This window comes from Calidris pugnax, unplaced genomic scaffold, assembly GCF_001431845.1.
Source record: "Calidris pugnax isolate Ruff unplaced genomic scaffold, ASM143184v1 scaffold491, whole genome shotgun sequence".
In the NCBI taxonomy this organism is placed as follows: Eukaryota; Metazoa; Chordata; class Aves; order Charadriiformes; family Scolopacidae; genus Calidris; species Calidris pugnax.
Genome location: NW_015091208.1, coordinates 178,317 through 204,717, shown reverse-complemented (window position 1 = coordinate 204,717; position 26,401 = coordinate 178,317). Strand labels below are relative to the sequence as shown.

The window sequence follows — 26,401 nt, the reverse complement described above, 5'->3', positions numbered from 1 at the left end:
TAGATCCTGGATGATATTGCATTATAGGTAAAGCTTCTCACTATCCTAAATTGATATCTAAGCACATAATATAAGGACCGTCAGGGAACACTACTTCTTTTCAAATTAAGGAGCTGCTGCAATTTCAAGAGTCAGATTTCATGTTTCCCCCCCAGTTGTTGCAATAGTCAACTTCAAAAACAAGTTTTCCACTTCCATTTTTCATTTCAGCCATTCTCCCTGCATTGCCATATGCCACCACGTGGATGGTTTAAGATACCACTAGACCATAAAACCTTTGATACAAAAAAATAAATAAAAGAAAACCTGTACAATGGTTTGTCCCTTTCAATACGTCTCACTCTTATCATCTCTGTTCAAGAGGGAAAAGCTGCAGAGGAGCAGCAGGTAAAAGATGCTCATCCTGCCCAACTGTCTCTGCTCTTCACATCATGGCCTGATGTCCAATATTCCTAATATTCTTGTAATTACAGGCTTGTTATTCAAGAAAGGATTGTACTATGTACTTACATCCATCCTACGCAGCCGAATAAAAGATGCTCATCCTGCCCAACTGTCTCTGCTCTTCACATCATGGCCTGATGTCCAATATTCCTAATATTCTTGTAATTACAGGCTTGTTATTCAAGAAAGGATTGTACTATGTGCTTACATCCATCCTATGCAGCTGAGCATTGAAAATAAGCACTTAAACATTAGTTTCTGTATTTATTGGAGTATTAATTCCTGTATTTATTAACCTACATATATAAAATGTGAATATTCTCTGAAATATATAGCATGTATTACATATGGCTTGTCTTCAGGTATAGCTCCTTGTCACTTCTGGAAGTCTAACGTGACGTTTAGGCAGATCTGGAACACCATGGCACTCATCAAACCATTTCTGTTTCGCTCACAAAGCAAAACAAAAATAGCTCCTGCAATGCCAAAACAAATCTCTCAGGGATCAAAGCGAGCGCAACATCTTGTGCACACACAAAAATATTGCTGATTTGAAAACAAGACAGATCAAAAGTACCGTGACTCGGCGATTCGGGAAATAGGCGAGAGACAAGGTTTTAATCAATAGGTTTCCTGCGTATCAGGCTGGCAAGGATAAATATTTTATTTATTCTGTGGTAGTAACGCCACGTGTCGGGGCTGGCCAACTTTTGCTGAGATCCTGAAAGAAGGTATTTGGGGTTCTACATAAGATTGCATTGCCAAATCGATCAGCCTGAAACTTTTCATGACGGGCATCGGATCCAGGCTACCTTAAAAATAGATATACTTTTGGAACCATCTTCTGCCAAAAGGGACAAGGGGGAGACAGACTTAAGAATTAAAATCTCTCTTTGAAGTGTTTTGGAGCCAGGACTTGCAGTTTCAGCAGCGACAGCCTGTCTTTAAGAGACGGCAAAAGATATAATCTAAGAAAACCAAACTTGCTCAAATTAAAAGCCTCTGTAAAAGACAGTTGTAGAAGTTCAGTAGATTCTTAATTCTTAAGATTACAAACTCTTTTAGCGCATATGAACACATCTTCTGTCTGCTGTCGTCTCTATGGCACCCCCCTGCCCCCCACCCCAGGGTCAAGATTTCTGACTCCTGCTATTCTGCACCCAGCTGAGATTTCAAACGCTGAGGAAAGGGTCTTTTTGCCCCAGCATTAGTCAAAATATTTGCTGGTACCCAGGATAATCCAGGGAAAGCAAAAAAATTAGAGCCCATCCTCCCAGAAAACTTCTAAATGGAATCAGGAAAAAAAAAAAGGCATTGAAACTCTAATTTCTGTGTCTGGTTTTTAAAAAAAAAAAAAAGGAAATTAATCTTTTCCCCTAAAACACAGTTCTGCTGGTTGCAATCAAATTCCAGAAATAAATATTTTTTTAAAATTATTATCTCTGAAACTTTAATTTGACAGGTTTCTTTGCTATAACAATACCATTTGCACATTACACGGTCCCATACCACCATCTGCCACAGAAACAATGACTCATGAAGAGCAAAAATCAGAAAAAAGCTGTATGTGATGATGTAAAAGGGTGGTATTTTAATGTAATTTTTTTTTTGCACTGCTTCTGTTTGCTGCTGTTAAAGCCTGTGCAGGGGGTTGGATGGCCAGAGCCAGCATGGCTCTCAGGAAAAAAATATATTTAAAAAATCGTATTTTTAATAAATGCCAGAACGATGGTTTCTTTCACTTTGCTACATATTCAGAAACCACAGCAGCTTATAGAGAGATAACCAAGATTAAAGCATCCTTTTTGCATCCTAACCCCCTGGTTTTACCAGCGACTTTTTATTCACTCTGCCACAATTTGGTTTTGAAAAAAAAAATAAATCAATCAAACAAAGGGAGCACTTTAATGCTACAAGCTGCCAGTTGAATTTTATGACTTTAAATGCTGAAAAAAAAATATGAACTGTCACAAATGCGGCTCTTCCCAAGCGGATGGGCCCCTTCGCTGTAAAGCTCGGGCACGGGATGTACCGACTGAAAAACTCATTAGAATAAAATCTCTTCTTACTTCCAATTTCTTTTCAAAGCTCAAGTCTTCCCCCTGCATGTGTCCCTGGGCCTTCTTAGAGCTGCCAGAAACAGTAAAACTCAGGCTTGGATTTGTGCAAACTCCACGTTGGCGCTGCAATATCCCACATCTTCTAGACTCTGGACTTGGTGCTGGAGCCAAGATCTCCAGCTGGGCTCTTTGAAGGAAAGCACAGGTTGTTGTTGGGGGCAACATCAGCATTTAAGATGGAAGTATCTACCAGGGTGTAATTTAATGGGGAATCTTCTCAGTGAAAACACACCAGGCTGCCATCAAGGTGGCCCCCCACAACTGAGCTGAGCTCAACCCACTTTTTATTGACACACACGGATGGGTTTGGTGCTCAGTGACATGTAAACTCCAGACACCCTTACCAAACCTAGTTCTTGGTTTCATCTTCTCGGCACAGCTCAGTAGAGAGGAGACGCCAATCTCTGCCCTGGTTTTAAACATCAGCTCCTTGTGAAACCAACAATGACTCTGAAAAGTGAAGAGACACCCACAAACAGCGGACAGAGCCCTTGGTCTTCATTCTGCTGACTCCAACTTCTCCCCCTCCAGTGCCACTGCTGACCCTGAAGGCCACGGTGGTGACCTGCCCTCCCAGCAGACGCCCAGTTAACCTTCTACAGACGTTTTCGCGTGGTCTACTGGGATAAAAGGTTCCCCAGTGTGCTGCCCCCAACCCTTATGGGATTCGATGTTTATGTTGTTGACTAACCTAATATTGGAGCAAAAGCAAGCAATAGTTCAATTTTAACAACAAAACCTCAAATATTTATAAGTTTTTCAGACTAAGGGAAATAAATAAAGCCTGGAGAATAGAGGATGGATGGAAACAAATAATGACGAGTTCTTAAAGGCAAGGAGACCAGGTTATCGTGGGTAATTGCAGCAATATCCCAGTGATTGCACATCTCAGGCAGCAGAAGGCAAGAAAAGAAGAAAAAGCCATCAAGATGTTGCTGGAAGCTACATGGGTTCCGAGTTCTTAAAGGCAAGGAGACCAGGTTATCGTGGGTAATTGCAGCAATATCCCAGTGATTGCACATCTCAGGCAGCAGAAGGCAAGAAAAGAAGAAAAAGCCATCAAGATGTTGCTGGAAGCTACATGGGTTCAATCAAACACTTCTGAGCATTTTCTAGGGTGTGGACCCCACGAGCTTCAGGGAGCTCCAGGATGATATCGAAATGAAAAAGCCAGATCCTCCCCCAAATTACTCAGAAGAAAAAGCCATCAAGATGTTGCTGGAAGCTACATGGGTTCAATCAAACACTTCTGAGCATTTTCTAGGGCGTGGACCCCACGAGCTTTAGGGAGCTCCAGGATGATATCGAAATGCAAGAGCCAGATCCTCCCCCAAATTACTGCATCCAAACCACACCAACCAGAGACCGTAGCTGAACGGCAGCCAGCCTCTGACCTTCAACTTTAAACATTTTAGACTCAAACGAAAACATAGCATGAAGGGCTCTTGTAACCAGCATAAACACTTCCACTAACATTTTGTTTCAAAAAAGCCTGTGCAAAATAAATAACCATTTCTGTGCATTGCTCCGCGCAGAGACACAGAAAATTAGAAGTCAGAAGCAAAGCAAAGCAAATCTCCTCCTGTTCGTTATCACTTAGGAAGTGCATTATATTGATGCACTGATCAATTCCGGGTAAGGAATGATTCCCAAGTGGTGTTTAAGAACTGGCTACAGACCTCTAAAGACTTTAAACATCTCAGCTCGTGGAAAGACCTGCCCATCTTCCCTCACGGCTAATGCAAAGGACGAGACAGAGAGACCCTGGCCAAATGGAACAGAAAGGCCGGGGGATGGATTGTTTTGGTACCGGCAGTTCTTATGACCAGTTCATCAAAAAAGCAATTAATATTACATTTTAACAGGCATCAAGTTTTCTCAGGAGGGATGCTGAGCATCATTCCATCACTCCAATCTCCTGTCGGAGACAATCAGAGGCACCAGCCAGAGCAGGGCCACCCAGAGCAGGTCCCACAGGAACGTGTCCAGGGTGGGTTTGAATGTCTCCAGAGAAGGAGACTCCACCACCTCCCTGGGCAGCCTCTTCCAGGGCTCTGCCACCCTCACAGGAAAGAAGTTCCTCCTCATGTTTAGGTGGAACTTCTTATATTCAAGTTTGTGCCCATTTCCTCTTGTCCTGTCACTGGGCACCACTGAAAAAAGACTGGCCCCATCCTCCTGACACTCTCCCTTTAAGTATTTATAGGCATTGATCAGATTCCCCCTCAGTCTTCTCTTCTCCAGATTAAAAAGACCCAAGTCCCTCAGCCTCTCCTTGTAGGAGAGAAGCTCCAGGCCCCTCATCATCTCTGTAGCCTCTGCTGTCCCCTCTCCAGCAGTTCCCTGTCCTTCTGGAACTGGGGAGCCCCAGTGCTCCAGATGGGGCCTCCCCAGCGCAGAGAGGCAGGATGACCCTCCAGATGGGGCCTCCCCAGGGCAGAGAGGCAGGACAACCTTCCTTGACCTGCTGGTCACACTCTTCCTGTCACACCCCAGGATGCCATTGGCCTTCTTGGCCACGAGGGCACATTGTTGGCTCATGGGCTTCCTGTTGTCCACCAGGACTCCCAGGTCTTTTTCCTCAGAGCTGCTCTCCAGCAGGTCACCCCCAACCTGTCCTGGTGCAGGGGGTTATTTCTCACCACATGGTCCCCTACAGAAAAGTGAGGCAGAAAAAGCTCAAAGACCATTTTGCACAGAAAATCCCCCGCCCTTTAACGCACACATACTGAAGAGCAGCAATCTATTTTGGGTCACTACAGTAAAACCTGCAGCTTATCAAGAGTGCCTGCACCCAGAGCTGGGTTTTTAGACTCCAGTTCCCAAGTACAGACTGAGTTAATGAGAAGTGGACTTAAAAAGTAGAACTGGAGAATAAGCGTAAGCACCAAACCGAATTAAAGCCCTAATGAGGATTAAAAGCCTGTAGAGTTTATTAACTGTGACAGAGAGTTTATTAACTGTGACAGTGTGTGACCCTTATCCTATTTCTTCAGCATTATGCAAATCCGTGAAACATCCACAAAGACATGCTGAGCCATTCAGTTGGTCAACATGACGTTACTCCACCTTCAGCAATTTTCAGTCAACACAATGAATGCCGTTAAATCCTCTCCCATTTTTCACCAGGGGACAATGTAGCCCTGGGAGTGAGGTCAATGCACCCGCTCCAGAATTTCTAGAAGCTATAAAGTGCTTGAAAATGGGACGTTTAAATGCCATTTCTCAGGCACAACTCTGGAAAATTCATTGGATCTAGAAGAGAAGACCTGGGAGAAGACAATGGTGACTCGCCGCCTTGTTGTCAGCCTAGAAAACGACTTGTTGCCTTGTTGGTCACGGTCCTTTCTTTCTTCAGTTCTTTAGTGTTTCCCCTACAGACTGCACACGTGTTTATCTCGTGATCAACGTTACCAACGGGATTTGCTCCTGCTGTGTTCCCCCATTTTACAAATGCAAAACTCCCATCCGAAATATCTCTTCACAAGCAACTCTCCTTGCAAACTTCCCAGTAAGAATTTGCAACAGTCTCCGAAAATGTCTACGTTAAAATAGGAATGCTCTCGACGCAGCCGTAGAAACCACCCTATGGATTTTTCCTCTCCTGCTGTCCCAACAGCTCTTCCGTAACACGTACATGAACACCCAGGTCTGCGGGTGTTTCCTGCCCTCTAGGAAGAAAACAAGCAACGTGTGCTCTCCCTTCAGACCCATATCAACAAATACTTACAAAAAACAATTAACAGTAATTGCAGGATGGCAAGAAACATTTCTTTCCGAGTGCAAAGTTTGCAAGACTTGATGTAAAACACAAAGACAGGAGTTAAGTTCTTTAAGTAAAGCCAGACACCACAAAATACATTTTTCTGCTTGTGTGTAACAGAAACGGAGATTCCTCTTCTCTTCAGGAAATAAGATATGAACACAGGAAGAAAGGAAATATCCCCTTCTCCCTCAGGGCCTTTGATAGACTTCCTATAATTTCTATACAAGGATGAAAGGTGCTTCCAATGAAATATTCAGGGGAAAAAAAAAAAAAAAAAAAAAAAGAGCACTAGAGCACTAGGACTCTTCCTCTTCAGGAAATCCCTCCAAAAATCAAATTTGTATACATAGTTTTAGTGGCTCTATCGGGGCTCTGTTTGTTTGTTTTTTCTTTAAATGTGTGGAATCAATTTCCAGTGCGTTACCCAATGAACCAACTGGCATTTCTGCTTACAAGGACTTGGCACTAAATCCCAGGAACCTGTCGATATCCAACCCAAAAAATTATTTAGTGAGCTCTTATCGTACACAGGATTTGATTTTTGTTATCATTTGATGTCGGTTTTAAAATCCTTATCAGCCATTTGCATTTTTCCCCCCATCTATTCTCTAAGGTGAAATTTGGCTTCATAATTACATTTGTACTTACTATAATGCAAATGTCCTATTCCAAGATGACTCAGAGGAAAAAACACATACCTACTGAATTTTGCCCATGGTATTTACATAACATGACGCCTTCCTCCTTCAATCACTTCTGCGGGTTTGAGTGATATATATAATTTTCAAGTACAGGAAGATATCAGGGAAAAAGTGTATTTGTTGTCTTATTTGTCTCAAAGTATCTATTCAACAAGATTACGCTGCGTGCATGGGTAAATGATGAAATAAATCAGTCTCTATTCTTAAAAAAAAGCCACACTTTTCTTTTAAAAAGAAATAAATATTAGCAATGCTTAGGCAGTGTGAAGAGCTAGACCGCTACTAGGTATAGGACTTAGTGGAGATTAGAATAAACAAAATCAAGAGCAATTCAAGCTCTGCTAGCACACTCGATTTGTATCTCATAAAGGGGTCTAATGAACAGGAACTGAAGCCAATCCTCTGTTCTCAGTACATCTTGGACATGCAGCCAGTGGAAAACAGCACACGTAGGTATCTTGGTGGTGATGATCTCTGCAGCAATTATGAAATACATGATTAAATAAAACAGACTCAATATACACTTTTATTTGAATATGGCTTTGGGGTGCCAGCTACTTGTAAGAGTGCCACTGTAAGAGAAGGAGCTATCACATGTACTAAAATACTATTAAAATCCAAATTTTTCTCTCTGACACTGTTACTGTTCCATGGGGGCTGAAAAAGCCCATATGTAAGGTGGCTTCAGCTTGGGTTCGCAGTTGGACTGTCAGGAGAACAACTGCTGAAGGGTGGCTTTTGGGTCTGTCACTCCTGAGCTGAGCTGGAGTAACATCTGAAGAAGGGAGAGACACGTAGGTGGGAAGCAAAGCTAAATTAGGGAAGGAGCAGAAAACGAGGAGGATGGTGATGAAGTATAGTAGCACCGCATACAAAACCTGCCGCCGCATCACTCCCTCTCTGCAGCTCACCAACAAAGTGGGGAGAACATTTCTGGAGTTGAAATAAATAGATAAAAAAAAAAATCCTGCTTTTTGTGCAAAGGCAGGTTTTCGTGTCTCACTCTTATCTCCCATCTCCCTCTTTCAGTAGGGTCCCAAGTCACACGTGTGTGCACGGGGAGGATGATGGTTTCCTGCTGCTCCGCTGGCTTTCTATTTCTGACCGAACACACGGCGCGTCTGGTTTGCATTCACAGCCCTGTCCTGCGGCAGGAGACAGATTAAGCAGCTTTTGTGGTTCCCCTTGGGGTCACGGGACACAGGCAGAGACAGGCAGGCTTAGCTTTGCTCTTTTTTTTTCTTTTTTTTTTAACAGAGGCTTTACACCCAGAGGAAAGTACTCGTGCAGGATATCAGACTCTAGCTTAATCCCTATCTTGGCATCAAGGAGTATTATATCATACTGGGGCTGAAAAAGTATGATGTAATTTTCCATACTCGTATTTTATCTTAGCATCATATTAAAATTCTGTCATTCTCGTGTTTGCTTTTCCTAAGAGAACTTGAATCATTAAGGCATCATGCTGACTCCAGCCTGCAAAAGGGGTTTTTTATGATTTTTACGTTTGATTAAGGAGGAGGAAAAGTATCTTTAAAAGCATCACTGGAAGAAGAGGAACGAAAAATGCAAGAGGAGTCTAATTACAAAAAAAAAAAATAAAGGAAAAGTGAATTTCGAAGTGCTATAAACATTCCTGCAAAGGCTAATTTTCTCATTTTTATGTTTTATTTCTATGAATGTACCTGCAAAAAATATACCCCAAAAAAGCCCTGCTAAGTCTTGCACTTAGCACAACTGCTGGCTCCTGCCCCCCAAGGCTGGTCACCACAGCTCAGCAGAAACCTTCTCCTCTCACCCTGGAGCCAGGAGGCAGCAGGGGGTCCTGCCAATGGATTTGATCCAGGAGATGCAAGTGTCAATGAAGTTTTCCAGAACTTATGGGTGGATTTTGCAATGAGAAAAAATAGACTGGAATGTTATTACCATACAATACCCAATCGTTCTCTGATACAACACTGGAATAAGAAGGCGCTGAAGAATCTTTTCCACTAAACCAGTCATAAAGTTTTCAGATTCAGAAGGGGTTTTGGGTACTAATTTTTGTCTTTACACATCAAGCATCTTTTTTTTTAATGCTTTTTGTGCTCTCCTGTCTGTAGTATCCAGAACCTTCAGGAGCACCTTTCCTTGGACAAAGTTCCATCTCCAACCTGCCAGTCTGTATTATTCAGAGGTATCTTTAGGGGCTCTCCCAAACCATGCTGACACTCTTCCCAAAGAACCCCAACCACAACAGGAGAAGTCAAATCAATGGGTTTATCCAGTGAGACAATCTTCCTGCAGCCATATATCATCAGGTTGACAAGAAAGTCCTTCAGAGCTATTAGCTTACCTGCTGTTCTAGGAAATAAGAAACCACTAATAATAATTGTTTTTAAAAATTATGATAAAGAACATTGTTAATGTCATTGCACTCTTTCACCATGGGTTAATGTGTTCATCCTAATGCCACTCCATGTCTCATATGTTCTCATGCTGTTCCTGTGCTAACGCGACTCCCGAGGAATAACACAGGAATTGCCACCGCGTTCCTGAAGCCTTCCCCCCTCCTTAATCATCCTCCCAGCGTTAAGGTGGAATTTAATAGGGAAAATGAAGTGGAAAATCTGAAACAAGAACAATGTCTTCAGTGGGTGTCAGAGGACCCAACTATTGTATCTCAGCTGGTGGCGGGCAGGACTTAGAAGAGGACAGATGAGAGACCCATCATCCCCATCACAGGGTAGAGCCTCCCTGCTATTTATTTTTAGAGATGTTTTGCAAGTCCCTGTCTGTAATGTTGTCATACGGTAGCTGAATATCTGTAATATGCTGTGGTCACGCCTTTCAGCAAAAAGCAGCCATGTTACAGTCAAAACCAAATTAAAGCAAGAAAAATCTTGTTAGCGATTTTCTCAACGTCTCTGCTGTGGAGTCATGCGGTTACAAGTGCCATTTTCCTAAAAAGACTTCAGTCATAGCCTTCAGCTTTCTGATTTGGACAGTGTGGTTAGAAAATGTCATCTGTAACAAATCAAAAGAAACAAAAAACAAAACAAAAAGAATCTTGTCTTTCCCAAAATAAAACACTTCCAGAAGACAAGTCCACAGTTCTTGCTTATCCCCGTGGAGGAAAGGATGGCATGGAGCACCCCTACTGAGAGGTGCTCGCACCGAGCAATCATGAGCCCACCAGGAAGAGCTGCAGAAAGAGAGTCACCAGGCAGCCAAATCTGAAGGGTATGCAAAGGTTTCAAACACTTTTTTTCAAATGAAAAAGTGTTTTCCTCTACCTACATTCATCCGGAGTCTACCAAAAGCATGAAGTGAAATCTCATTCAGACCATGTTTTCACAGTGAAACTGGCACAGAAATAAATTAATAGGTAATTTAGTGGCACAAGAAGTAGATGCGTGACCCATCTGACCCGAGAAGGAACCTGCAGGCTACGTTTAGGGAAACGTGCTTCACGGGCACAAAGTACCAGCATCCCTACCACGAAGCCCAATGCATCACCAAAACCAGCACTTGAGCTTTCCATAACCCAAACCCCACCGGTGTGTTGGCCCTTCCCAAGCAGAAGACACTATCGTAGAAAAACTTGTTCTGCCAGTGTATCATCATCTTCACTACAGGCTCATTTTTATGATTATTTTTGGCAAGGTTCCTCAAAGAGAAATGATTTCTTGTCACACCTTGGCTGCTACAGCTGTGGAGGCAAAGTCTGTCCAACAGACCCTGTCCAGCCACGGAGCCCCTAGTCCTCCTCCTACGTCAAGCCTTGATAAACAGCCTTAGGCTGAGAAGAAAATGATCTAAATTTATTCAGACCAAGATTATATAGAAAAATCCCATATCCCAAGCAACTGTACCAAAATTACACCCTGCGTGGGAAGAGCTGACTTCCTAGCCCAGGAATGGTTCGTTTCCATTCTTATAAAACGTTTCATATGAATTTAGCCTAAATTTAAGTAATAAGAGGCGCGAAATTAAAGCATCTTTTCCGTAATCAGACGTAATTAAATGAAGCTTTTAAAGAGTCAAGAATGGATTTGATGACAGAAAGGGCAGTTGGAGAGGGGAGGTTGATTTAAAGGCAGAGCAGTGCATGGAAAATCAGCGTTTTCCCTTCTTAAAGTCCTTACTTTGGATTCTGTTCAGAAATCTCGGCATCTGAGAATCTTCCTTTTTTATTTTTTTCCCCCAGACATTAGTGCCACATAAATAGTATGAACACAGCTACCACACAAGCATTTCCACGGTGGTGCAGAGGAGAAGAGTAACCATAACATAGGTTCCCAGGATGTTCAGATGTACGTTGTCAACCATGAAGTTCTGCAGGTTTGGAAGATGCTTGTAGACATGAGCTCCATTCAGCCAGACCACGCACTGCTTCATGGAAATGTTAGGGCATATAATTATGTCATCATGTGAAAAATCATTGAAACAGGTTTAAAAAAAACCAAACAAACCAAAAAACCCAACGTTGATGGACTCTGTCTTCCTAACAATGGAAGGATGTTGCATCCCATGAAGAAATCCATACGGGACACAGTCCTATAGAACCACTAACTTCATCCAACCCATATTCTGTCACTGAGCACAGCTGGTTTTTTAATTTTGAAGGGAAAAAATGAGAAACCTCACGCCACGAAAAAGCTTCTTTTGAAGTTCTACACTGACAGGTTGCCCTCGTGTCCCGAAGCAGAGACGCTTGCTTGGCTCTTAAAAGCTTTGTGGGGTTTCACTTTTACTCTATTAATATTTTTCTGTTAATTCTGAACACACTCATCAACGTCCCAGGACTTCAAAGGAATCCTGCTAAGCTCCTGACGCTAATAACCTGTGGTGACGATGAGTCTCCCAAGCTAATGGGGTTTGGCATAAGTAGGTGCTTCCAGCAGTTTTGCTACTTTCTATTCCATTAAGTGTCCCCATCCTCACACTTCAGGACCGAGAATTTTCATTCCACTTTCTTCACACTATTAATTATTTTGTCTGCTTCCCACTTTTTTCTCCTCTAATATTTTCAGTCAGTTAAATGTTCATGATTAGATACAACTATGATCTTTTCCTTTGGGTTTTTGTTGTGTTATTTTTTTTTAACATCTTAGGTAATGTTACGCCATTTGGCCCTGGAACTCCATTCCTTTTCTCTTTATAATGGCCTGAAAAAGGCATTAGGCAGTACCACCACTAGCATGTCAGCTAATGAAACATCACTCTGCTCTTTGCTGTAATGAAATACTTTTTCCCCTCATTAAGATCTGCCCCACAAGGCTTCTCTATCTCGTGTTTCTGCCAATTAACTGTTACCATGCTGAAAATTAAATGTTCTCCCCAAGCTTAAGCCACTAACACGGTGCAGTTTATCGTCCGAAATCACCATCTTGTGATGGTTATTCACCAAGATGTTGAGTGTCTTCTACTCACCAACAAGAAATTAATCCCAGGTAAAAAAAGGCAAGGGTGAAGTGACATATTATGACATGAAAAAAAACCCAAATCTACGTTTTTTTGCCACCAGAAAGGAGAGATGTGCCCACCCCACCACTCCTGGGCAAAGGTTCCCTTCTCTCCCCCTTTCTCCACACAGCCCAACACTGCTCCTTATTAGACTTTTACTGAATATATACAAAGGCAACTCTCCTTCAACTCTAAGACCTTCTCTAGGTCAGCTAATTGAGTCAGCACTGACCCAGGGATGACGAACTAATCATTAGCTGGCTCCACATAGACCTAGAGCTGCACATCTTTTTGCAGAATAAAAAGCATTTCACAGATTCAATTGTAATTTGGGTGCTGTGCTCACCACTACGGAAAAGTTGGATGGTGGCCTTCCACGGCCATGTAACCACCTCCATGTAACACTGGTTTGCTAAACAGCATACAGCCATTTAAGCAAAGATACGATGGCACTTTATATCCCATAAAAGCTTGCAAATAAAAATTTTCAAAATATCTTGGCATTACATACAGTTTAAGCAGGCCTCAAGAACCAGGGACACTCAGGGCAGTGCAGAGGGATTAAAAAAATATATGTTTGCATCCCAGGTCTTACAATCAAAATATAGAAGAGTGTCATAGGGACAGGAATGAACCTGCTCTTATTTTTTGTGCTCTACAACATCTGCTTGCAGGGACCTCCCTGGACAGACAACTCAGTCCCCTTCAGTTCCTCTGGTTTTTAAGACAGCCATTTTCCACTTACAATTATGAATATCCATGAAGTTAAATACAAGACATATTTATGGTGACACTCATCACATCAAACAACCAGCTCCTAACAGCTTTTCAAAATTAAAGGAAGAGAAGAATCGGGTCACTTGTTGCCCAAGAAGTTGTCTCACATCTTTTATTTCCCTTCTGTTGGGCAATTTCACAACAGACTTCGTCTGAAAGTGTGAATTAATTCATTAACTAACCTTTAGGGATAAAACGTCCTTGGTCACAAATGGCTGAAAATTATAAAGATCTGTTAAAACTAAGTCTTTTTTGCGAAGTCATTAGCTTAAGAAGTACCAACAGAACTAAATTAATTGAAAGCATCATGGAAAAAAAATCTGTTTTCTGGAGGGACGGAAAAAAAAGAATTCACTAACAGATGTATTTACTTGGATAACCAGTTTTTCCTCATCTGATGAAGAACATGGAAAAAATGCAGAGACTGGTGAAAAACAGAGATGCAGGTGACAGAACCCAGCCTGATAAGCAGAACAAACAGGATGGAAACAAAGTGGGGATGGATGAGGAGCTCAGACACGGGGTTCATCTCCGGCACAATGGAAATTGGGAGAACCAGGAGCCAAGATGTGGAATGGATCTGAGAGAGGTGTATGACTGCATTAGTCAAGGCATAAACTAATAACCCTGGAGCCTTGCAGTAGTAGGTGGAAAAAAACCCTGAATTATTTGAATTATTTAGATAGAAGCAGGCAGACAGACATGGCCCAGAAGGGCAGCTCCTTGCACGGATTAAGCCTCAGATGATGCTCAGATTACAGGCAGGAACAAGAGAAAGATTTTTAACAAACCCCAAGTTCTCCACAAAGATTTGATTAAAGCGCTCTGCTCCTGCATGGGCTGCACGTTTCCTACCAAACATCAGTCAAACCGCTTAATATTCAGCATGTCTGGGTTTGGTTTTTTGGTTTTTTTTCTTTTGGATACCTGAATTGTGGACTGAACGTGACACCTGAATGAAGTGGACTTGGCCAGCTCTCTGTTACCAAATCCTGCCTTCACCCTGCACGGATACACTGTGATTTCTCTGGAAATCCATTAACTGCTGCTCTATTAATTCACCATCTTGCTCCCGATAAAGACATTAGCAGCTGTTTTGGACCACGACCCAAGACCTCGCAACACAACTGCAGGCTTTCATGTCCATGCAGCCTTTTTTTCTAAGTTTATCTCCAGCATAAAGCTTCTAAACCTTAGCGCTCGACCAAATTACGCAGTCATTTCAAACACCGCATTAAAATACCATCCAGCTACTATAAAAGGAAAAATGAATGGTTCTAGCAGGCAGCTCTGCGGCAGACAAGCCAGCGTGGCTCTGAAGATAAGAGGCAGCTGCCAGAGGAAAATATAAGCATTATTTATGGATGTGGTGTCCTTGCTCATTTAAATTTCGAGAAGGGCTTGGAGATGCAGAGGGAGAGCGGACGGGCAGCTCTCCCCACAGGGCCACAGACACACGGGGTCTACAAACAAGCCCACGTTTGGCATCAGTACCACTGCAAGAAGGGGGTCCCAACTCCAAAGCAGTGTTGATTTTTACCTTCAAAACCAGGTCTCTCCCTCACTGCATCTCCTTAATTTCAGAAATACCAGTAGCTCCAGCGACACAGGGCTGTACCCAGATGTTAATACCAAGGTCAGACACAACCTTTTAATGATACACCTCCCTTTACCGAATGATCAGGAAAAACCTGATGGCACATTACGCTTTGCAGGGTCTTCCTGAAGACCCACAGCTTGTTCCAGAATCCTTGTAATACCCTGAGGACAGGCACTGACTACGAACCAAGAAAGAACAGACCACAGTTAGAAATGGGAGCTCAAGCATGTGTTGCTGTCACACACATTTTGTATCCTCCTGCAAAAAACCAGAGTAGAACAAAATCTCTATGTGGTTGGAAGAACTTGCTCAACTGAAGACAACAGCACTGGCAACTGCTAGTACCCAGGAGGCAGTGCTTTTACTTTCTTGGAGTCCTACCTTCTTGCTGAATTTCAATTAAACCCATTAACCTGATTTAGGTTAGATGACCTCCAAGGTCATCCAGCAGAACAGCTGTATGCAGGCAAAACTCAAAAAAGCCTTGACTTATTAAAAGAAACAGAATTGACAAAGCCAACATTTCTGCTAAGCGTAAAAATGGCACGTAGCTCGTGGGGCCAAAGCCCAACACAACCCCATGGGGGCAAAGCCCACAAGAGAAGTTGTAAGTAAAGGAGTAAAATATGAATAAATGCAGAGGAGATGGTTGCTAATTGCAGCTGTCATCTTCAACACCACAAGTTCAGGCTGCTGGGAGGTCTGGCTGCAAGTTGTCCCAACAAATACTATTCAAGGACATTTTGTAATATCTTTTACCCAAGCATCAAAATGTGCTGTAATTAAATATCTAGTTTCACAGAAATTACTGCAAAGACGAACAGAACAAACGCAGGAAGAGAGCCTGATACAGCTTTACAGCTGTCATGAAGGTTTCACACGAGGAGCTGCCAAGTGCTCAAACCATAGTTTGAAAAAAAAATAAATAAAAAAGGCAAAAAAAAAAAAAAAAAAACCCCAAAACCCAGGAAAGTGTTTCTAAACCCCCAAAACCCCCCCAAACCAAAAAAAATAAAAAAAACCCCCAGAGCATCCCAAGTGCCAAAACCAAAGTTAAAAAAAAAAAAAAAAAAAAAAGCAAAAAAAAAAAAAAAAAAAAAAAGCCCCAAAGCCCAGGACAGTGTTTCTAATCAGCGTACAATAACAACGCAGCCAGAAAACATGCAGACAGGGAGGAATGTGGCATCACTGCAAATCCAACAAAGGCATCCTCTCCATGCGCTTGTGGGGCTGCAGCTCAGGAAAATGGAAGAGAAAAGGCTCAACTTGGTAAAATGAAGTCCAATCTCAGCTCTGACGCTTCCAAACCTCCAAAGGCAAGGATCACACCAGGTCACCTGCATCTCCTCTGCCCATTCAAGGTGACAATTGTCACGGCAGGAGCCTGAGGTTACAGATGTCAGAGCATTAGCCATTTCATGGAAAGCATTTCCATGTCAAGTTGTCATCCCCACGTATTCCAACACTGCTTGATGAAAGGGACCAGCAAATGTCAGTTCCTGTGCAGAGTGAAGCAAAGCCTGAAGCCCTACGGGCAAGTCCAACCACCTGCACTCCATAGATATGTGTCTCTGTAGGATGGAGTAGATGCACGTAGGAACCTCATCAAAGCTCAAGAACCCATCCAGACTTTAAGATCTTGAGGCTTTTTACATAAGAATGCTTATTTCAAATTAAAGCTCCATACATCTAACTCCTTGTTAATAACCCAAAATTCATAAAGAGGGAGAAACAACCAAGAAAGCCAGGTCCATACATGCTCCATCTATGGAGCCAGTGGCTCAAGTTGTCATCCCCACGTATTCCAACACTGCTTGATGAAAGGGACCAGCAAATGTCAGTTCCTGTGCAGAGTGAAGCAAAGCCTGAAGCCCTACGGGCAAGTCCAACCACCTGCACTCCATAGATATGTGTCTCTGTAGGATGGAGTAGATGCACGTAGGAACCTCATCAAAGCTCAAGAACCCATCCAGACTTTAAGATCTTGAGGCTTTTTACATAAGAATGCTTATTTCAAATTAAAGCTCCATACATCTAACTCCTTGTTAATAACCCAAAATTCATAAAGAGGGAGAAACAACCAAGAAAGCCAGGTCCATACATGCTCCATCTATGGAGCCAGTGGCTCCACCAGGAGACACACAATCTCCTCAACAGCAAACTCTCCCGTTACCCTGTGCCATCTCATCAGTGATGCTGGAGGAAGAAGCCCAATGCCACTTACTCCCATTTCACCCACAGAGCCCAATAACTTACTATTTCCACTCACAGTTTAGACAACAGGTTTCAGAACCAAATAAAATTTCTTAGAATTCCTTCTTTTGCCAAGTCTTTGCTCTTCTTTTAATAACTGCTGCACTGTGCAGGCTGCCCATATAAAACTGCGCTCTTCTTTTAATAACTGCTGCACTGTGCAAACCGTTCAAAGCCTTGGAAGGCACTTGGTAGATCCAAGCTGCTCTTCTTGATGGTGTAAAAAAGCAAGCAGATGCCAAAATGACATTTTTACAATCTTTTTTTGAGAGTCACTGCAGCACAGTCTTTTCCAGACAAATTCCACTGAACCTTTCAGCGTATCAACAAGCGATGCAAAAAACCTCAAGCATTTTAGCATCTGGAAAATCAAATGGCTGCTACATACATCATGGCTTTATCAGGAAAGGCTGTGAGTTACAGGAGTCATGGTGGGACAATCATGCCTGAAAATCCTCAAAACCCCAATCACTCCATCCATTTGAGCCAACTATAATGCTCTTTTGTAAAACTCACAAGAAGCACAACCAGCCCGATTGTTCCCAACAGTCCAATCAGTCATGAGTGTGATTATCAGACGTTGGTATTCTTTGTCAAGTCCCAAAATGTCAAATGAATCCTACTCTTCCTTCGTGATTCATATGAATCTGAATCTAAGCCACCTCTCCCACTTCCCCAGCCAGAGGAAGACCAGTAGAAGACCTCTTATTATGCTGAGGTTCCAGTTACAGCATCTGAAATTCTGCTCTGGTGTGTCAAGGATGAGCAAGTCAGTAGAGAACCTGAGAGAGGTCACTGTTGGATCAAATGTGGTGGTCATGATGCTGATGTTGTAAGGAGAGTGAATAAGAAGCAGGGGTGGTGCCTATCTTTTCTTAACACAATTCACAGCTTCTTACAAAATGATTGCGTGTGTGAATAAGAAGCAGGGGTGGTGCCTATCTTTTCTTAACACAATTCACGGGTTCTTACAAAATGATTATGTCGTGGAGATTACATCAACCTTTCCCACCAGAGCCTTGTGCTGCTTTGTCTTCCCCCCACAGACACCGCAATCACCACACCCTGATCTTTCATTCTCATACCAGAAGTTGGTGACAAACCTTTATGAGATTCATGAGCAGAGACATTGCCAAAAACCTTTCAGAAAGCACTTGAGAAATTCACGCTTGGCCATCTTAGATTGCAAGAGGGGCTCTTGGATCTCAACAGGATATCTGTTGAGATGCTTATCCAGGACCTAGATAAGACTGTTTTCAGCTGTTTCAGTACAAAACCCAGTAGCCCAAGTTAAAATATTACAAGAAACAGCTTAATCCAACCTGCCACATTTTGCAGCCAGTGGCTGAAGGTGCATTGGCGCACGTTGCTCTGTCATCACAGCTGCTGGGAAGTAACCTGCACCAGAGGGTGGTTATAGTGACATTTTAAACTTTTCTAGCAATTTCTTAAGTCTGTGCCCAAGATGCAGGAAAAAAGTCAAAATACCACATCCATTATACATCCATCACAAAGATGCGAGAAGAGTTCTAGCAATTTCTTAAGTCTGTGCCCAAGACGCAGGAAAAAATGTCAAAATACCACATCCATTATACATCCTTCACAAAGGTGTGAGAAGAACGTTTGTGTGCCCTTTGTTAGAGGAGATTCAAGCCTTGCACAAAGGCAACACTTAAGTTTTAAGGATTAAAGCTCAGTAACAGTTACTGAGCTTAAATACAATCTCAAAAGGCGATAAAAGATTTATTTTTTTCTCTCTCTGGAAAAAAAAAAAAGAGGAATCAAAATATCTACAGCTGACCCAAATGACAACACATCACGTGCTTATCTATTTGTGACATAACAGACTGTCTCAGAGACATTATTAAAGATGTTGTGAATTCTCATACAAGCAGATGACATGGGAGAACCGAGGGACCAAGGGTGGTGTGGAGCCACGCTCAATGTTCTTAAACTGGGAGAGCAGGGGGATACAAGAACACTGGGTGCAGAAACAGCCAAAACAAGTGTTGTGCTTATATACTTCAGAGAATATAAAAGAAAAACAAAGTTATTTCTGTTTACTGGCCACAGAATAGAATTTAAAATTCCTGGAAATCATGTATTTAGAAAATAAAGGTATTTGTTGATATTGTAATCCTGAGACAGACCATAACAGAGAAGTGACACGTTTCATGCAGTGCCATCCCCATGGTTAGCAGCGGTGCAGACTACACTCAAATTTGAGAGCAGCTGATGGAATTGTGGGTGCTCCAAAGCATCACGTGAGGCCCCAGGTTGAGAGAGGTCTGAAGAGAAGATAAGGGGTAGCTTCTCCAGAGGATCTCCAACTTCACCCGTACAGGAACCATGACTAATGTTGGCACTTAGGACCCCTCCAAAAATTTCCTGGAGGTCTTAGGTCACCACTCTGCTATGGGATCAATCAGTGCTACATTTTAAGGAACGATGTACGAAGATTATTACTTGTATAAGACACTCTCAGCAACGCCCCAGTCTGCTTCAGAGGAGACTTACACAGCCGTAAGGCATTAAAACAGACTATCACAGAATAATGTGCAAACACGCTTTCCAGGAACAGCTTAGAAGGTAAAGTCAATCGTTTTCTAGATTCATACACATTATTTTTACGTAAATAAAGAAAAACTGAAAAAAACTCTGCCAGAGCTGAGTGTACATCTCAAAGCACTGAAAACCAATTATAAGCATCATGTACAGACCTCTGCTAGTTTGTATGGCAAGATCAGCTTCTCTCCGACTGTCACAGTCTTTCTGGTAACCAGGGCCTCAAACAGCATCTCTTCTTTCACCTAAAATAAAGATCTTGACGTTAATGATTATTCTAGGAATATTTTTTTTTTAAATCTAACTGCTTTTAAAAGTTAAAATTTATAAACGTCAACATTTCCATAAATTTAAAATGTCTAAGTTTAAATTAAAAAAAACATTTTAAACACTTTTGCCAGCCCTTGCAGAGTTAATGTTGAATGCCTAAGAGTGAGGTAGACATTGGGAGGGGACAACTCAGCGCATAAATCCAGCATCAGAAATCAGACACCACGGTATTCAAGGGAACCTGATTTTCTGCATTCAGTCACTGCATTTCTAGCAATTTCCCATCAGTATCCCTCATTCCCAGTGCAGCTCCTCCCTCCCACGCTTTTTCTTGGCAAAATAAGTCAACTTTCTAGTGTTGTCAAGATGACATCATACAAATTACTCTACACACAAGGAAAATAGCGTAATTGGTTTAACAGATATCCAAGTGGGGTGGGTTTTTTTTTTCGGTGTTTTACAGGGTGTGGAGGAACTAGAAGGAGGAAGAAACCTTTTGAAAAGCACCTGATATTTACTCTGCTGTTCACACCTGATATTTAGTCCCTGAAGACGCCAGCTCCCAGCCAGGTGACAATCTCTAATCAGCCGTAACAGAAACCGGTTTGCAGAAAAAAAAACTCAGTTGTGTAAACACAGACACTTCAGCAAATAGGTAAAAGGTGCCGACAAATTAAGTGGTACCTACTACGGATTGTTGGGAAAAAACTTTCTTTCCAACCAGATTCCAGTCCCTCTTATTTTTATATCCTCTGGAGCATTCAGAAGCGTGGCCTCTCTACCAGAATAGATGGCGATATGTTTATACATATCTATATAGATCTAAATACTTTGAGTCATTGACTGCTCTTTGCTAAATTTCAGTGTCAAAAAAGAAGCTGGTAGTCCAGGTGACAATCTTTGAGCTTGGACTTAGTAGCTATGGACTGACATGGAGATGATGTTGCTGGAGGAGCCACAGTGAAGCCCATACAAGCTGCCTGTCCTAACTGAAGGACTCCATGTAGACACTAGAGCTGTTGAGAACATCTCTAATGAAGACTAGAAGCACCAAATCCACTTTTGTAAAACCATCCAAGGCCATATCCCCAGTAAACCATTTACCATTTGACACAGATGATGGGAAACCTAGTGGCTTACGTACTTTGACTTAGTGGTTTAACCCAATAATTAGCATGAAGAGCAATGCAAACAAGCCAGATGAACCTAAGAAATCTCACAAACTGTTGCAATAACAATGTCGTTCCATACAGAAAACTACTTCTTTCTACCAAAAATACTGTCACAGGAGTCTCCCTGATAAACTCCAGCGTATTTCTATATAAGTGACTTTCCCTACAACACCCACTAACAAGAACTTGTTGCTGTGGTGTGGAAAGCAGAAAACACCATCACCTGTATATGACCTTCAACCACCAGCAAGTCCTATGTCATTGGAAATTGTATGTCAACGCCTTGAGGATCACTTCATTTGTCCCCAGGAACCCTGTAGAGCCATTGGTTATTATTATCCCATTTGGCCTTTCAAAACCAAGTGGGAAAAAATATAATCTAGTTCACCTAGAAATCCACAGCAAGTTTTCACATTTGGTTTCTACTCCTCTACATTCAGCAAAATGGCATATTTTTTTTTAAATGGCAAAATGTGGATGGTTTTCCATATCAGCCTGTGAGTGCAGGGCCGTGGGCTGCCCTCCCCCAGTGGAACAGCTTGGAAGAAACATGGGTTTTCCACCATCCGTTATCCCTCAGGAAGGAGGGATGCTGCAAACCCGCAGCCAGCACACTGGCTTTTTTTAATTATCAAAGGCAACAAGGCAGAGGGGTATCAGATGGTTACTAATCAAAACAGTCCACTGCAATATTCCGAAACAGCCTAAATGCTTCCAAGTCCCAGATTTGTCAGCAAACACAGGGATTTTAAATGGTTTCAACAACTACCCCCACCATCCCTCGCCATCCCCATCTGATGTTCACCCCGGTTTCCTTCTCGCTCTGCTCTCCTGATAGGTGAGACCTGCAGATGCTCCTCCTTCATCTCCAGATCTGCTGTGAGCTGACCCAGAGGGATCACACCGAGTCATCTTTTCATACAAAAAAATACTCTTTGCAAGGAAGGGAACGTAATCCCTGCATCTCCCCAGGTCTCTGCCTGCAATTACCACCCAGTGGAGGTTGATCTTGATTGCTTCATCACCTCTGAGAGCCAACACCACAGGTACAGCCAAATTATCCTAATTTTCATTTAAGGTCACAGCTTGAAGGTAGCTGACTCCTGGTGCCAACGAGGAGCAATAGGAGCTTTCCAAAGATAAACTCTGCACGCACCAATAACCAAGGACACCGGGTGCACGGAGATACTTGCAGTTTCCCCATCGTGCACATCCTATGCTTCCTCCCCCAGTAAGTGTGATACACTAAAACAGAGACAAAACCCATCCCAGCAGATTAGCAAAGAGGAAAATACAATTTATTTCTTTAGTTCATGCCCTTGGAGTTACACTTCTGTTATGTTTCATGGATATTTTTTTTTTTTGCTTTCTGGTGCTAAAGGGCAAGTCCTGCTCTCTTCTCTCCTAAAAAAGCTACACGGCCCGTAGGAGTTTATATCTTAATTACAGGGACAAAATACAGATTTAAGACTTCACTGCCACATGCAAGTTGAACTGACGCTGAGAGGGCTGGATGAGTGGAGCTGTAAAAGCCAGCAGAGGATGACCAGCGATGCCGCCGCGGCTATAAACATGAGGGGAGCACAGCAGGGAGCAGGCAGGGAGCCGCTCCCACAAGGGCTGGGCTGCTGCCAAGGCAGGAGGAGATCACTTCTCCAGTAATGCCAGGGTATTACATTAGAGCAGCTGAAGAAAAACGAACCATTTCCAACTCGAGAGCAAGAAAACATGACTTTTTGTCTCTCCTCCCGCATTTGAGAAAGGGATTACAATGCTGAGAGCTCGTTCAAAAGCTGCCCGCTGTGGAGTAACAGAAAATAAATTCAAATTTATATCAGTTCTTCTTGAAAAAGATCTGAAGCTTTTCTTCAGACTTTCTTCCACACAACCAGAAAGTTACCTGACTCAAATTCTGGCTTGGAGCTTTGCATCTGATGAAGATGAAGATGTCCCTGCTCGTTGCAGGGGGTTGGGCTAGATGACCTTTGGAGGTCTCTTCCAACCCAAGCCATTCCATGATCCCCAAAACCTTGTCCAGAAAATGGATCCATAAGAGAAGGCTGGAAGCAAGCACTGGCTGCCTCATAATCCTCTCCTCCCTTTTGCTCCCCAATTACTTTCCAAGATGTTTATCATACGAAGAGCACAACGTCTGCGGGATCCCTCTGGGAAGCTGAAGACAATTATTTTTACTAGAAAAAGAACTTGAGCACATAAATCTCCCATGGAGGTAGACATCAGCTCCAAAAGCTACATCATCAATGCAAAAAGAGATCTGGCAAAACTAATTTAGGACACTTGAAAACTTATTTATTTATTACCTTTATTTGCACTGAGGCTGGTCCCTTCTGCTTAAAAACTGAATATAAAACTGCTCCCTTGAGCGAAGACAGGACTTGCCTTCCTTGCTCAATGCTCCATCCACAGAAATAATTTCCAGTATTGGTAAATGTACACAATTAAAATATTCCCGCTCTTCTAATGGAAAAAAAAAAGTCTCTCTTAAGATGAACAGACGCTCAACCATTTCTAATAGATTGCTTTGGTTAATAAGCCCACAAATGAGACTTTCCAGGCTTTTCCCCAGAAACACAAAAGTTTTCCCCAGTTTTACACAATCCTCCACGGTTTCTGTGAAGGACCGGTGACATCCGCTGCGCTCACACAGGCCCCCGCGTCTGCTCGATCCATCAGGCAGCCTCCACATCACGCTACAGCACCATATTTCAGCAAAGTTTAAACAAAGACCATGAAAAACCTGCCAAAAGCCTCCACATAATCCACACACTATGTCTACTCTTAACCTGCCAAAAGCCTCCACATAATCCACACGCTATGTCTACTCTTGAAAAATAAATAAATAAAAAAAAAAAATATCAGGGAATGAGAGTTACTGTAAACGAAACAATGATTTGCAGAGTCTGGCCAAAATCCTATATTGCAGTTTGCTTTTTCAACAAATGCTGGTCTGAATGTTTTAATAAAGCAAAAACATATTGGATGGGGTTGTCGGTATCTAAGAAAAATCAAATCCATCGCAGATCATCATCTCCTCCCAGATTTTTAAAAAAAATCTGCATATTAGCTTCATGTTCTAGGGACGCAAATCTCATTATAGAGGGGAAGGAGTTCAGGGTTGTTGCATTAACTGCCCCAGCAGGGAAATCCCCCTTGTTGTCCTTAGAGGTTCAGAGGCTCCAATGTAGATCAGCTAAACCTGATCTTTGCCTAAATGTATAATTTCAGCCAGGCTGTTGGTCCTTCTCCTCCTCCTGAAGGGCCACCACCCCTGTGGGTGCTGGCTGCGCAGGAGAACCTCGGCAGCCCCTCTCCTTGGCTGCTCTCAGAGATGGCCAGTTCAGCTCCTGCTTCTCACAGCCTTCCAACAAAGTCCAGTTGGATTTTTTCCCTTCTCTTTTCCATCACAAATCCTTGACTGAACAAATCCAGTGAGTCATTTAAGGAAAAAAAACCCAACACCCCCCCCAGTCTTTGTCTGCAAGTAGAGCTGGTTTCTTGCATCATTTTTCTACCCTCAGGCCCATCCTTGCCAAGCACCCAGTGGCTGTATGAGAAGAAGTTAAGCTATTGGTCAACTAACATTATTTTTATTCTGTGATGATTTTTCAGTCTTAGAGAACAATGCCAAGATCTAAAGAGGGAATTAATAACTTTTCCTAGCCAATTCATATTTTCAGCAACAATGGTGTGAAAAGCAAAACTGTACAGTTCAGTGACCACAGACAAAAAAAGTAATAAAAATAATTACCCAAATGAGACAAAATACAAAGTGTCAAATGTTTCAACCAATATTTTTGGTCTCTGGCTAAGAAGAATTCACCACACAATTTGGAGAGTTTTAAGTAGCTAATGAATGAAGCACAACGGGTGCTCTTTGTGATGATCTGTTTGAACCCTTCAGTCCTCCTTTTTGGTCAAAATTGAGTAAGAATGACAAAAGAAATCCGTTCAGGTCTGCAAAGGTTCAGCATTTCAAAAAGAGAAACCAAGTCCCTTCAGAAAATGAGATTATAAAGCCAAATTAGTGGCTTTATTTCAGCTGACTGGGGCGTGGGTCTATTGGAAACTTTACACTTGGAGGCAACCAATGTCTCCAATTCCATGGCAAAAATACCATATAAATGAGACTTTAATGTCAAGCACCAGCACTTACCCAGACCCAGCGATGTATTTCGCAAGAGTATACCTCAGATCTGCATCATCCTCATCTAATTAACGAGCCTTTTATGCTGTATACAGTCATTTATCTTGCAAAAGAATTAACCGAGATGAACAGAAATGTATCACTTTGCTCAGCTACACCACATTCTAGTGCTTTTTCAAAATGGTGAAGTTACATATATATATTTTATCTTTTTTTACATGTTGTTGACACCCTCTGCAAGGGAGCAGGGTATCAGACCCAGCACTGAGCCACCGTGGGATCTGTAGGGCTCAACGGGTGCATCATTTCACATTTACACGTGCAAAAAATAACCCACTGCCTTCCAGCAGGCAGATGGTGCAGAAGAGTTTGTTTGCAGAAGAAAGCCAGAGCAAAGACCCAAAGCCTGGAACTTTTTCAGATCTCTAAGGCACTCTCTTACTCAAAGCTTTCGTAGAAAACAATTAATTCTTAAATGACTTGGCGCTCTCGCTATGGCCATTTTTAACAGGGTAAGATCAACAACATTCTTCTCCAAACTCTTATTTTCCTTCTGTTTATTTCTGCAGTCTCCAAGGCCATGATGCAGAGATTCCAGCTGCTTATACCCATATTTTACCGAAGCTTTCCGCTCCCCACATTGAAAGCATTAATGAAGTGCTATGAAAACCTGTGAGCACCAATTCCCAGGTTGTTCTTTGGTAGTGAGACAGAACAACCATTATTTAAGGGAAGAAATAGGAAGAGAATCACCCGTACCAAAATGACAATGAGTTATCTTCTGATGCTATCATAAAATTAGCAAAAATTAACTTTCCCTGCCATCCAGTGAGCACAAAGGGATAAAGATTGTTTTAACCAACCACAAATATAACATTTCAGTGTCCTTTGGAATTACAAGAGGTTTAGAGTGGTTCAAGAAAAGTGAGACAGCAAGGAGAGCTTCTGCCAACCTAGATCCATGTCAAGAGGGCTTGACCTCAGCTCTTGAACACGTAAGGCAAGCGCAGGATGAGCTGGCTCACTGAAATGAAGACTTTTCTCAAGAACAAGAAATGCCACAGCTTCATAACCTGCTCAGGCTTAACCGAGCAGCTCTCTCAAGAAGTTACTTAGTGCT

The 26,401-nt window shown here is 42.4% G+C and overlaps 1 protein-coding gene across 5 annotated transcripts in view; it reads right to left on the bottom strand.

Annotated features, from left to right (window-relative positions):
* Positions 1-26,401, bottom strand: part of MYO9A (myosin IXA) — a 211,353-nt gene that overhangs the window by 83,720 nt on the left and 101,232 nt on the right. For all 5 annotated transcript variants that reach the window (XM_014959797.1, XM_014959799.1, XM_014959798.1 and 2 more), the window contains exon 9: positions 19,830-19,919. In XM_014959797.1, coding sequence (XP_014815283.1) covers positions 19,830-19,919 — 90 coding nt within the window. The remainder of the gene's footprint in view (positions 1-19,829; positions 19,920-26,401) is intronic.